The sequence below is a fragment of the Branchiostoma floridae genome, chromosome 2, assembly GCF_000003815.2.
Source record: "Branchiostoma floridae strain S238N-H82 chromosome 2, Bfl_VNyyK, whole genome shotgun sequence".
NCBI classification, from domain to species: Eukaryota; Metazoa; Chordata; class Leptocardii; order Amphioxiformes; family Branchiostomatidae; genus Branchiostoma; species Branchiostoma floridae.
Window position 1 is genome coordinate 32,480,098 of NC_049980.1, and position 13,020 is coordinate 32,493,117.

A 13,020-nucleotide genomic window follows, 5' to 3' on the forward strand; every position below is an offset into this window, starting at 1 on the left:
CAGCTGGTTTGTACTGGTCCGTTTTAATAGCTGAAGACTTGACCTCCTCATTTCTTCCCGTCACCCCCACTCCTGTAACGTTACTTCTCCCAGCCATGTCTGAGATGCCGGATCCGATCAAGAACCCAGAGATACAGTTCACAAAGGTAGGGCTGACATTCGCACAGTATAAAACCATTTGCTAACGTTGCAGCTATCAGTGTATATTGCGTAGCCCCGCCCCCATGTCAAAAATCTTAGATGCAGTTTAATACAACTCTTGTACGAAGAAAGGATAATATAATTTCTTTCTCTATTGTGTTGCGACATTTTTCGTTAATCGTTACACTGCTTTCGTAACATTTATGACATAACGTTAGAAGCCGTCACTGACAAACGCTGAATGCTTCAGTCACATCATTTGCATCAAATTGTAGACCCAGGATGTGGAAACTCTGTGTATGATATCTGGACATTTTCGGTGAAATATTCCATAACGTTATGCTGTCAAATTGTAAACTTCCAGTCAGTGTACAGCTGAATGTACCAGTGGTAGGCTATGATGAAGTTAGTGCTGCTAAAGTTTTCCTTCTCCAAACAGGATCTAGAACTCAAGTAGAGGGAGTTACTTAATGATTCACCACATGTGTGAGCACTGACGGGGTCAACTTAAGTTCAACTGTGACAGCCTGAAGCGTGGCCTGTTGCATTATGCAGTTGCACTTTTAGTAGTATTGCACACAATATATCAACTATATATATTGTATATCAACTATTGCAAGAACAGACCATAGTCACAAACCGTGTGTTGACATTGCTATAGTAAAGACTGATGTAAACTGAGTCCCAGTGAACAGACATGAGACAACTGATGGCTGGGTGACCTACTTGTGGCCTCTGGCCTGACTCTGTTTGCACAAAGCTAGGGGTGAATGCCCTCACATTTCAGCTGCTCTCAAAGTCAAAAGCCCAGGCAAGGGAAAACCTGCAAAGTTCTACCCTGGTCACCAGAGAACAGCGCTCAGCGGCTTGAGTCTTTCCTGAGCCCCTATACCCTGGGAGCCAGCCAGGACCGGGTAGCTAGCAAGTTTTGTTCTGGGAGCCAAGGCAGTCAGCCCGCCAATCTCACATAAGCGCTTCAGGGAGTTTAAGCCTGAAGGAGTTATAGCTACCCTTGTCCCTGGATAATGGCAGGTGGACTCATCAGGCTTAAACTCCCCGGGGCGCTAATAGGAGATCGGGCGGGCCTGACTGTCTTGGGCCACCCAATAAACTGTCCTAGCTGCCCCATCCTGGCTGGCTTCCAGGGTAGAGCCCCTAGCAACATGCCCCATAAGTCGAATTTGCCAGCCCGGGTAGTTACTCCACATAACACCTTTGGCCGGCTAGCGCTGTACTCTGATAACCAGGCTAGCAAAGTTCTTGAGTTTGTCAGTGGTTTGCATACTGCCGTCAGCATGGTGTAAACTTGTTTACTTTTTGATTAGGCGGTCTGAAGTGCTGGTTCGCTTGGTATGATATTGAAATGTTTTTCCAAGCAACCTTCAGTACCATTGTACTAATTTACCATTCTTGTGTATTTGTCCCTGCTTGTAGACTCCATTATCAGCAACGCTGCCTGAGAGTTTGTGTAATGTCATTGTCACATTTCCGAATAAATAAATGAACTTGGCGGGGGCTTAATTTAAGGGTCGGACTGGTACAGTAATAATTCAACGGAAACGCATATTGGCATAATTGTTATGAATTTGCAGTGGGGAGGTCACCACATAAACCAGGAAAATAAATAAAACCACTTCAAACATTCAGGCGAATAGTGTCAGATTTTACCTTCCTGATATCTGCTTCGAGATGGCCGTTAAATTCATAACAGGTGGCTTATAGGCTAGTTTACTTCAAGCACAGATCACATTTAAGGATACATGAAGTTCTGGAAATTGTGGACTATTTTTTTTTTCTTTTTAACAAATTCAAGTTGAGTCCGGTGTCACCACCATTTAAAGACGAAGGTCAGAGCATACTTGTACATAAGGAATGTCAAGAGTCAAATAATACATATGAATGAAAACTTTGGACTATTTTTAATGAATTTTAACAAATGTTTGTCTCATTTCAGCCATGTATATGACATTGTGTATTTCTTAGTTGCAAATGAAATATCATTCTATGATACTAAGTGAAATGAAAAATAATTTATATTTGTTCTGCAGATTTTCATCAACAATGAATATGTTGATTCCGTGAGCGGGAAAACTTTTCCTGTCTACAACCCTGCCACTGAGGAGAAGGTGGCTGACGTGCAGGAGGGAGACAAGGTAAGGCCAGTTCACCTTTATCCGTGGGGTAGTTTACTATGTTGGCTGGAAATTTAGACAAATAGATGATGATGATGAGATGAGAGCTTTATTGTGGTTTTCGCAGTTTAAAACATAGGTTAGAATACATCTGCAGAATATGACTTTCCCAACTTTTTTTTTTTTCAATTTTGTTGGCTGGCACAGATGACATTCAACAACTAGTAAATAGGATTGCCCACTGTCACATTAAACATGGTCAATGGGAAAAGTTGGGAGGTCGTGGTCATGCAGCTACATGTATGTGTGACAGGGGATTTACTCCCAGCCATGGTCAGCTATAATATTGTGACAGGTGCTTGAAGTGAATTACTTATTGGATTTAGATGCAAAGTATTTCTGTCATTTGCACTCTACAGGCAGATGTGGACAAGGCTGTTGCCGCAGCCCGGGCGGCGTTCAAACTCGGCTCCCCCTGGCGGACCATGGATGCATCGCAGCGCGGCAGGCTTATGCAGAAGCTGGCAGATCTGATCGAGAGGGACAGGGTCTACCTGGCTGTATGTAACACACCTTTGTCTCACTCGATCTCCTAAGATCTGTCCCTCCTACTAGTAAGTTGCTATCAGTAGGAGCTATTTCTATGGATTTGGAACTTGCACAAGCTGGCAGATCTGATTGAGAGGCACAGGGTCTACCTGGCTGTATGTAACACACTTTTGTCTCACTCAATCTCCTAAGATTTGTCCCTCCTACTTGTAAGTTGCTACCAGTAAGAGCTATTTCTACAAACCATGAATTGTGAACTTGCACAAGCTGGCAGACCTGATCATGAGAGACCAGGTGTACCTGGCTGTAGGGAAACATTTTTCTACTCAGAGATTAGGAAACTTATAACAGTGAGCAGATAAATAAAGCAGATTATTATTGAACTTTGCAGAGCACTTTGGACAGATTTGTAGCCCCTATTACAGCTTAAACTTACGTAGCTGATATTTTGTGAAAAAAATTCTCGCCTCTTCAAGCCTCGTTAAAAAATAAAAACATCTTGAGATTTATTTTTAAAAATCTTGAGATTTTGTGGTAAATCTTGAGATGTTTCGAGTCAATCTTGAGACTGTTCATGAGAATCTTGAGATCTTTTTATTAAATTTTTTCAGGTCCAGTTTTTCTAGACTGCTCCAATAAGAAAAAAACAGTTTTTTACCAGCGCTAGTTTATCGTACTGGTAACAGCACCCGTAGTTCAAACCATTCTCTCTCTTCACATTGCTTGGTACTCCATAGAGCCTGGAGGTGGTAGACAACGGGAAGCCGTTTGCGGATGCCTACGATGCCGACCTTGGGGAGGTCATCAATGTCATCAGGTACTACGCTGGATGGTGCGACAAGATCTGCGGAAAAACTATCCCAGCAGGTAGGGAAAGCTTTACTTAATTTGAGCTTAGATATGTAAGGGTGTCCCACAGCAAAGTTCATTGGCAATCGAAAGGCAGTAAAATATAAACTATTTCTTGACCGAGTATAGTCTCCTAGTTGGGTCTTATATCATTATGGTGCAGGGTTCTAGCCAGCGTCCGTCCGGAATTTTGCAGCTGGAGACAGACAAAAGTTTTGCTGTGCCATGCAAAGAACCAAGCAGAGTCTACCAGCAAAATCTGCCCCTCTAAATAAAGAAAATAGCATTTCAGAGGGTCTAGATTTCAAAATTTTCCTGGGGGAGCATGCCCCGGACCCCTTTGGATCGTCATGTCGAACCGACAGGATTTCTATTCAAAATCGGAGGGAGATGGAAAAAAATTTCAGGTTGGCTAGAACAATGATACAAAATGTGCCATCAACAAGCCATCTTAAAAGAATAAGATAGATACATGTAGAAGATCTAACATTCTTCATTCATTATTTTGCAACAGATGGTCCTATGTTCTGCTACACCAGACACGAGCCAGTCGGCGTGTGTGGACAGATCATCCCTGTAAGTTCTCACCCTTGTCTATACCAGACTCTGAGCGTATCATCATCATTATTGTGTGGTCTGACTACTCTCTCTTTGCAGCCAGGGGCTGTATTGCTTAGAATAGGCGAGGCTAAATCGCAAGGGTCTGGAGTAGCTGCATCTTGGTACTAACTCAAGTGATCCCAATATGACATTGCCCCAGGTACGGCCATAGGACTGTAGGTTATGAACCACTCACACCGGGAAAGACCCCGGCCACTGTTTTTGATAAGTGTGGTGGGTTCTTTAACTTGCTAGAGGTGTGGAAATCGTAACGCTCTGGCCGGCAAATTCCTCTGGCTACTGTGAAATCATCTATGAAGATTTTTGCAGGGTTCGACAAGTTTTCTAAAATTTGCTTTTCCTATCAGGCAAGCCAGTACATAAAAATTCTTCTTGCCCAAAACAATTTCTCACTTGCCTAAAATTTAAGTGTTATGTTTTTTCAAACATAATTGCACGAAGCCTTATCAAACAAGGGTATTTCAAAGGCATTTAGAGTTTTTTTTCCTCTTTGGTGGCAATGATTGGCATTGAACCATGAGGAACGAAAATTTTTCTTCTTGCTGTTTCCCCAAGTGGGCCTTCCCCCTACATGATTTCCTAAGATTGATTCTGAACATTTTTCCTGTTGCTGTTCCTTGCAGTGGAACTACCCCCTGTCGATGTTCACCTGGAAGATCGGCCCTGCCCTGGCGTGCGGGAACACCATCGTGATGAAGCCTGCCGAGCAGACGCCCCTGTCAGCGCTCTACATGGGAAAACTCTTCATGGAGGTACAGTGTTCTCACCAGGATTTTATCACAGCATAGGGGCATCTTGGAATTGACCAGTGCAAAGTGGGTTGCCTTGCATTCGGTAGGTCGTGAGTTCGATCCCTGGCCGAGTCGTAACCAAAGACTTTAAAAATGCTGCTTTCTCAGCACTCAGCATTCGGGAAAGAGTATGGAAGTTGAACACACACCACTACCAGTGGACTAGCCCCTTGCTGTAATGATTGCATTGTGTGGCCCGGCCCTTGGGAAACCACCAGTACTGAAAATCTACTGTTAAGTACTGGCCGACTACTGTTTAGTACTGAAAAATCTACTGTCTATCTACTGAATAGTAACTATCTAGTACTGTCAATATCTACTAATTATTCACACTTTATGCAAATTTCCAGTACTGACGTAGTAGAAAAACAGTAAATACTCAGTGGAAAATCAGTAAATGATCAGTAGATACTTATTGGGGAAACAGTAGATGACTACTAAATATCTACTGACACACAGTAGATGACTACTAAATATCTACTGACACACAGTAGATGACTACTAAATATCTACTGACACACAGTAGATGACTACTAAATATCTACTGACACATAGTAGATGACTACTAAATATCTACTGACACACAGTAGATGACTACTAAATATCCACTGACAGACAGTAAATATCTACTGACACTGACTACGAAATATCTACTGACACACAGTAAATCCAAGAATTGTAAACAATATGACCCTCAAGCATTCATGGAGAACACAGAACATGTGCAAGTACTCAGCACAAAAGCAGAAAATGGACATTAGCAGTAATTACATCATTTAACTTAAGAAGTAATTTCTTATCAAGTGTTACATGTATGCACATTGATAAGATACTAAGTATAATGTTCAAATAATCCATGCTTGATACAATATCAAATTGACTTTGGCTTAGAGAATGGGGGTAAACACTCAGTCAATCATTTTACTCTCTCTGATACATGCTGTTGCATTTACTATTCACATTTAACTTACCGTTTCGATCACTCAGTATGCTGTGCCTTGTTCAATGTATGAATTTGTCTAAATAACTGCAGTTACAGTATATGAACAACGAAGGTCATTCTGGGGGGAGGGGGGCAGAAGTGGACTCATAAATTGTTGCAGCCGGTAATTGGACAATGATACATGTAATTATAAATTTGTTGAAACAATCAATGTCTGATTCAATTAACACTGGCTGGGGAGGGGGTATAAACTTTGAACTGGTGAAACAGAACCTGGGCACCAACCAGGTGCAGAAGCTGCCTGTCACATCCAACAATTCTCACCAACCTGGAGACACTCTCTGCAACAACCTGCTCAAGGTCAGGCATGCATGGGGGAGGGGGGCAGAAGTGGACTCATTGTTACAGTATATGGACTTCAAGGTCATTCTGGGGGGAGGGGGCAGAAGTGGACTCATTGTTACTGTGTATGAACTTCAAGGTCACTCTGAGGGGAGGGGGGTGTGCAATTGTCATGAGCATAAGTAGTCTCATTGTTACAGTATATGTTACATGTCATGTATCAATTTGTCCAAACAATCATTAATTAATGTCTGATTTCAATTGACACTGGCTGGGGAGGGGGGGGGGGGGGGATATTAAACTTTGAAGTAACTTTTTTGCTAAATTTTCCTACCTTTATGTTTTGCTATAATCTTCACAGCATCTCCTTTTCATTTTTACCATAATCTTCATTACCATTAACTTCAAAACTGTCTTGGAGTTTTTATAGATAAAGTTTACACACAGAGAGACAAGCAGACATCTTACCCTGGCTGGCTCCATCTCAAAAATGGAGCCAAAATGCAACTGACATTTGAAGTACAAATGGACCAATCACAGATTGACAATTTAAAGACTGTGATTGGTCAAAAGATATCAGTAGATGTCCAGTAGTGATCTGATTGGTCGATAACTCAGTAGATGGCCAGTAGTTGAACAGTAGATGTCAGTAGTGATCTGATTGGTCAAACTATTCAGTAGATGGCAAGTAGTAGAACAGTAGAATTTTAGTACTGTTCTGACAGTAAAAGAACAGTAGATATAGGCGTAGTACTTGTCAGTAGTGGTTCAGTAGGACAGTAGAAGTCGATTTACTGAAAATCTACTAAAATTCTACTGTTAGTAGTCAATCAGTACTTAACAGTAGAGTTTCAGTACTGATGGTTTGCCAAGGGCTGCAGGGCCAGAGATGGGCTCCGCCCTATGCGCCATCAGGTGCGGGAAGGGTTTAACTTAACATAGGGGCATCTTAGTGCAGCATTAACCCACCTGGTTCCCAATGTAGGCGTGAGCAAGGGGTCTGGGGAAAATCCTCCTGAAAATTTTTTCCTCTTTAACACCCTGAAACACAATTTTCTACATTTTGAGGGCCAAATGTAGGGAAATATAGCCAACTTTAGTTACAAGACTACAGAAAACTCTCCTTTGGTGGTTAAAACACAGCACAGGGGCCCATATCACAGCATAGGGGATACAAATCACAGCATAGGGGTCCCCTCTATACTGAAAAGTCTTGGCAAGCATTTCTAACTGGTAAAATTTCAGAGGATTCTGCCTTGAGTGCATTATCCTATCTGGTACAATGCAGCAGCAAAAAGGCCATCAATTGATTTCGGCTCGAATTTTGTTGTTGTAACATCCGAACATGTTTCTTGCCAGGCTGGTTTCCCCCCGGGTGTGGTCAACGTTGTCCCCGGTTACGGCCCGACCGCGGGAGCAGCCATCGCTGAACACATGGATGTGGACAAGGTCGCCTTCACTGGGTCCACTGAGGTAAGGCTAGTTCACCTTTATCTGTGGTGTCACCTATATCCGTTGCTTTTAAGAACAGAGCATTTTGTTGAATATCAAATCAATGGACGGAGGTTTCAAATCGCAATATCTTCACAATGTTGCAGTTATTTTCAAAATGTTGTGCCGTCCATAGACTTGATATCCCTAGGTATGCTGTTTTTAAAAACAACGGATATAGGTTATCCTTCAGATAAAGGTTAGGTTTTTCTCCAGGCAGAGAGATAAGATAAACCAGTGGAAACCACAACAGTCTCCATTCTGGAAGGGTAAATGTGAGGGTGTGTGTGTGTTTGTCTTTGTGTGTATGAGTGCATGTGTTTGTGTGTGTGTGTATGTGTATGAGTATATGTATGTGTGTGTATGTGAGTGTGTGTGTGTGTGTGTGTGCGTGTGTGTGTGAGTGTGAGTATGATTATGTGTGTTTGCGTGTGAAAATGACCATGTAATTTTTTCCCAACTTGACATCTCATGTGGTACGATCATTGCTTGACATTAACGTTACAGATCGGCAGGATTGTACAGCAGGCTGCAGGAAAGAGTAACCTGAAGCGCGTCACCCTTGAGCTCGGAGGAAAGAGTCCAGTCATCGTGTTTGCAGACTCAGACAGTGAGTACATGACTGCATTTTCACAGTGGTTTGAATAAGGGAGAGTTACTAATTTCAGAAATTACTTGAATTAGAAACTTCTGAGTTACTAATTAGAAATCATTTATTGTACCCATGCAGCTGACTTTGCACAATTCAGCTCCTGGCTGCAAAGAGAAAGTAGTCAGGCCACCCAATAACAATAGTTATTGTAACTAGGATCTTTCTTCAATACTCATGACTACAATTTGTTAGTACTCACCCACAAGTTTGAATGTAGCTAGTTTGTTTGTAGCTAGGATATCCTCTCAATGCTCCTATTCATCCTGTGCAGTTGACCTTGCTGTGGCTAACTGCCTACATTTCTCCCGTACAGTTGACTTTGTGGTGGCTAACTACATGTGCACCTACATTTTGCCCACACAGTTGACTTTGCTGTGGCTAACTGCCACCACGCCCTGTTCTGGAACATGGGGCAGAACTGCTGCGCCGGCTCGCGCACCTTCGTGGAGGAGGCCATCTATGACGAGTTCGTGAAGAGGAGCATCGAGCGGGCGAAGAACAGGAAAGTCGGTGACGGCTTCCAGTCTGGTGTGGAGCAGGGTCCACAGGTGTGGGAGAATTAAGTACTTAAGTTACGTAAGTAAAGTTGAACACAGGGCTTTAGCCAGCTCGAAATTTTTTTCCGTCAGCCAATTACAATCGTCGCGAAAACAGCGAAAATTAATTAGAAGGACTGAACTGAGACCTTGAAAAACGGGTTTTAATGAGATTATCGTATGCGAAAGGGCGCCGACACACATTGTCAACAATCATAACAATAGCAAAACAAACAGTGTGTGGCTTTTACGGCCGTGGACGGCGTCCCCGAGCCGCCTGTAGCTTCCACCAAGGATTTTTGTCCATCAAGGTTGACGGATTGGTTTTAAAATTTTTCCGTCAGACGCAGCAAATTTCTGTCAATTGACGGAAAAACAGACGCTGGCTAGACCCCTGGTTGAACATGAATATATAAGCTACAATAATGAAATCATCACAAGAGTTCATGAAGAGGAAAATCGAGCGGGCAAAGAATAGGAAAGTCGGCGACGGCTTCCAGTCTGGTGTGGAGCAGGGTCCACAGGTGTGGGAGAATTAAGGCTAGTTCACCTTCATAAGTGGGGTAACCTAAATTCATTGTTGTAAAAACTGGGTATTTAGAGATTTCAGGTCAACGACGTGGGTTTCAAATGTCAACTTTTTCAAAATATTGCAATGTGAAACTACCTTCCATCGACTTAACGATCCTCAAATACCCCATTTTTATACACAACAGATATAGGTTACCCTACAGATAAATGTGAACTTAAACGTTAAGAACATAACTTACATAAGTAAAGTTGAACAGGAATATATTAAGTTAGAATGACGAAATCATCACAAGAGTTTGCTAAGAGGAGCATCGAGCGAGCGAAGAACAGGAAAGTCGGTGACGGCTTCCAGTCTGGCGTAGAGCAGGGTCCACAGGTATGGGAGAATTAAGAACTAATTAAGTTACATAAAACATTAAAACACCCTTCGGATTGATTTTTGGACTTCCAATTTAATTCCGGACAAACCTTAATGATTTGAACATCAATCAACCAAATGAAGTTACATTTGGCAGTATGGTATATCACAAGGTAATTAATATGCAGATTGCAATTAGATGTCTCCAGGAACAAAGCCAATTCTGGAGCAAGCTGCCATTCGTTGCCAATCAGGTGACCTTAATACGACAGTAATTGCCCCAGGTGTGGCCACCGGGAAGGACCCCTACTCTTTTCGATAGGTGTGGTGGGATCTTGAACTTGCTCGAGGTGTACATGTGGCTCTCCTTACACGCCTCCATTTAACATCCTATCTGAGGGACGGCCCTAACCGAAGCTTGGTACTCATTTATACCTGAGTGAAGTGAGTTTTTGATGTGAATGCAAATTGAACCCAGGGCTGTCTCCAGCTTAAAATGTTTTTAACCACTCAGAAATTGTTGTGTTTTTTCCAGGTTAACCAGGAGCAGTTTGAAAAGATCCTGGGTCTGATCGAGTCGGGGAAGCAGGAGGGGGCCAAGCTGGGGTGCGGGGGGAAGCGCACCGGCGAGAAGGGGTACTTCGTGGAACCCACCGTGTTCTACGATGTCAAGGACGAGATGAAGATCGCTCAGGAAGAGGTAGATTTGTAATTGTCCTTGCTTCATCATTTTAGGGTGTTAATTTATTTCATGTATGCAGTCTTTGTCCAGGCAGCTATCAGGAGAAATCAGACTGACGCCAAAGGCAGCAGAAAAGAGGATCCTGCAAAAAGAACTCTGCAACAGACCTGAGTCAGCTTACAGTTGTGCCCTATGTGAATTCAAGACTTGTAGCCTCTACCTGAGGCTCTGTGGATCGGTGGTCTAACATGTAGAAATTAGAGAGGATCCTGCAAAAAGAACTCTGCAACAGACCTGAGTCAGCTTACAGTTGTGCCCTATGTGAATTCAAGACTTGTAGCCACTCCCCTAGCGTAGTATTGACCCATTTGTCTAATTTCTACAATTAGACCACCGAACCATGGAGCCTGGTAGAGGCTACAAGATTCGAGCAAAGAACAGAAATTTGCAAACCATTTGACAATCAAGTTTTGATTGAAGGTTTAATCAGTAACATATTTTTTTTCATTTCCAGATCTTTGGACCAGTGCAGAGCATCATCAAGTTCAAGTCCATCGATGAGGCCATTGACCGAGCCAACAACACAACGTACGGCCTGGCGGCCGGTGTGTTCACTAAGGACATCGACAAGGCCCTGACTATCGCCAACAGTGTGCAGGCTGGGTCTGTCTGGTGAGGCATGATATTGATAATAAGTTTCTTGCAAATTCTTGCCCAAGAGTTAATTGCAAGTGACGAAAAACAGCAGACAAATGATTAACAGTTCAGTAAATGACTACTCTATGATATCAGTCTTTATGTCATGCCTGGGCCACGATAACGTTTGATACAGGTGTTCTTGGGTTCTACTGTTATCACACAAGCTTCTATAGAACAATTGGAACGCAATTTGAGTATGCCCGAGTGTGCCATCGCCGATAAATCGTCATGTTGATGTGCATTAGGAAACTCCATCAGTGAAACATCATGATTGTGTATGATATGATATATGATATGATATATGATATGATATGATATGATATGATTATGATATGATATGATATGATTTGTTCCAATATTTTCCTGTTCTTCCCCAGGGTGAATTGCTACGACCCTGGGCTGATCCAGGCGCCATTTGGTGGATTTAAGATGTCCGGCAACGGCCGTGAACTGTGAGTATCGGCTTTCATCTGGTTCAGTAGCTTATTGTGCTGAGGCTTTAGCTCTTAGGCTAAATGAGCTCTTAGGCTAAATGTGATAGGGGTGCAGTTCCTGCTTTGTAGCTAGGGGGAGCTGCTGCATGACACCTGTTAGGACCCTTCAAGTGGCATGTAAGAATCTTCATAATTCAGAAATAGTAAAAAAAAAACATTCTGGTGCGGGCAGGGACAACTCTCTTTTTTAACTTTTACACTATGCTGGGGATTACACCTGTTTTCTCATTCCAAGTGTACATGGCCAGGGCACCATCCGTGTAGTAGTTCGCTCCTTATAATGTTTGCTTCTGCTACCCGTCTTGGGAACTGTATATTCAAACCAGGGTTGTAGCCAGCCTGAAATCATTTTCAGTCCCCTTGATTTTGAATGGGAATCCTATCGGGCACCGAAGGCATGGTGTGACGTTGCGCGTCATTTCTAGGGGGTCTGGGTCCCAGAAAATGTTTTAATCAACACCCTCTGAAACACTATTTCCTGCATTTGAGGTGCAAATTTGCTTGTAGCCTAAGCTGTTCAATGGTATCTGTTTTGGTGGAGAAGAACACATGGGTTTCAATTTTTTTATATCTTTACATATCAATTTTTGTCTATCCCAGGGAACAGAATGGGGAAAACTTTTTTCTATCCCCAGCTGCAAAATTCCTTCAAAGGACTGAAGGACAGGTGCTGGCTACAACCCTGATTCAAACCTGTTGGTGATGACGTTAGATCTCTTGACTCCTATCTGTTGTTCATATTTCAGGGGAGAATATGCTCTGCACGAGTACACGGAGGTGAAAACGGTAAGTCAGCTTTCAATTATAAGGAACCTTTATATCTGCCCAAAGTCGACCATTTTGGACTGAAAGATAAAGGTGAAGCAGGTAATATTTGACATGAAGCATAGTGCTTTCTTGATAGTTGAAAGGGCTTAATATAAGCTTAGAAGCACTAGCCTGGGTGCTATTCAATAAGGACCACCAGAACTCCATACACTCACTAACCTGAAAAAAAATTTAGCTCTCACTAGTTGTTGTTATCAGATGGCACCCAGGCTAGTGCAGTGTAGCTTCCATTTTAGAAAAAGATTCAACTCAAATCATCATGCTTTTTATATCCGTAAATAATTTATCTGAGTGGTAATTACTCATATACTAAAGTTCTCGTAAACAACAACCAGAGTAGTTCTCACATCCAGCGTTTCGATGTCTGTCAGACACCATCAT

General features: G+C 42.5%; 1 protein-coding gene across 1 annotated transcript; it reads left to right on the forward strand.

Moving 5' to 3' along the window:
• LOC118404502 (retinal dehydrogenase 1-like) lies at nt 1–12,691 on the forward strand. The gene is made up of 13 exons (XM_035803614.1): nt 1–146; nt 2,190–2,294; nt 2,693–2,833; nt 3,560–3,689; nt 4,186–4,247; nt 4,916–5,044; nt 7,728–7,841; nt 8,367–8,469; nt 8,875–9,059; nt 10,472–10,636; nt 11,133–11,290; nt 11,695–11,769; nt 12,558–12,691. The coding sequence occupies exons 1-13, from the start codon at nt 96–98 to the stop codon at nt 12,658–12,660; spliced, it is 1,521 nt and encodes a 506-aa protein (XP_035659507.1). The 5' UTR covers nt 1–95; the 3' UTR covers nt 12,661–12,691.
• Nucleotides 12,692–13,020: the final 329 nt, after the last annotated feature.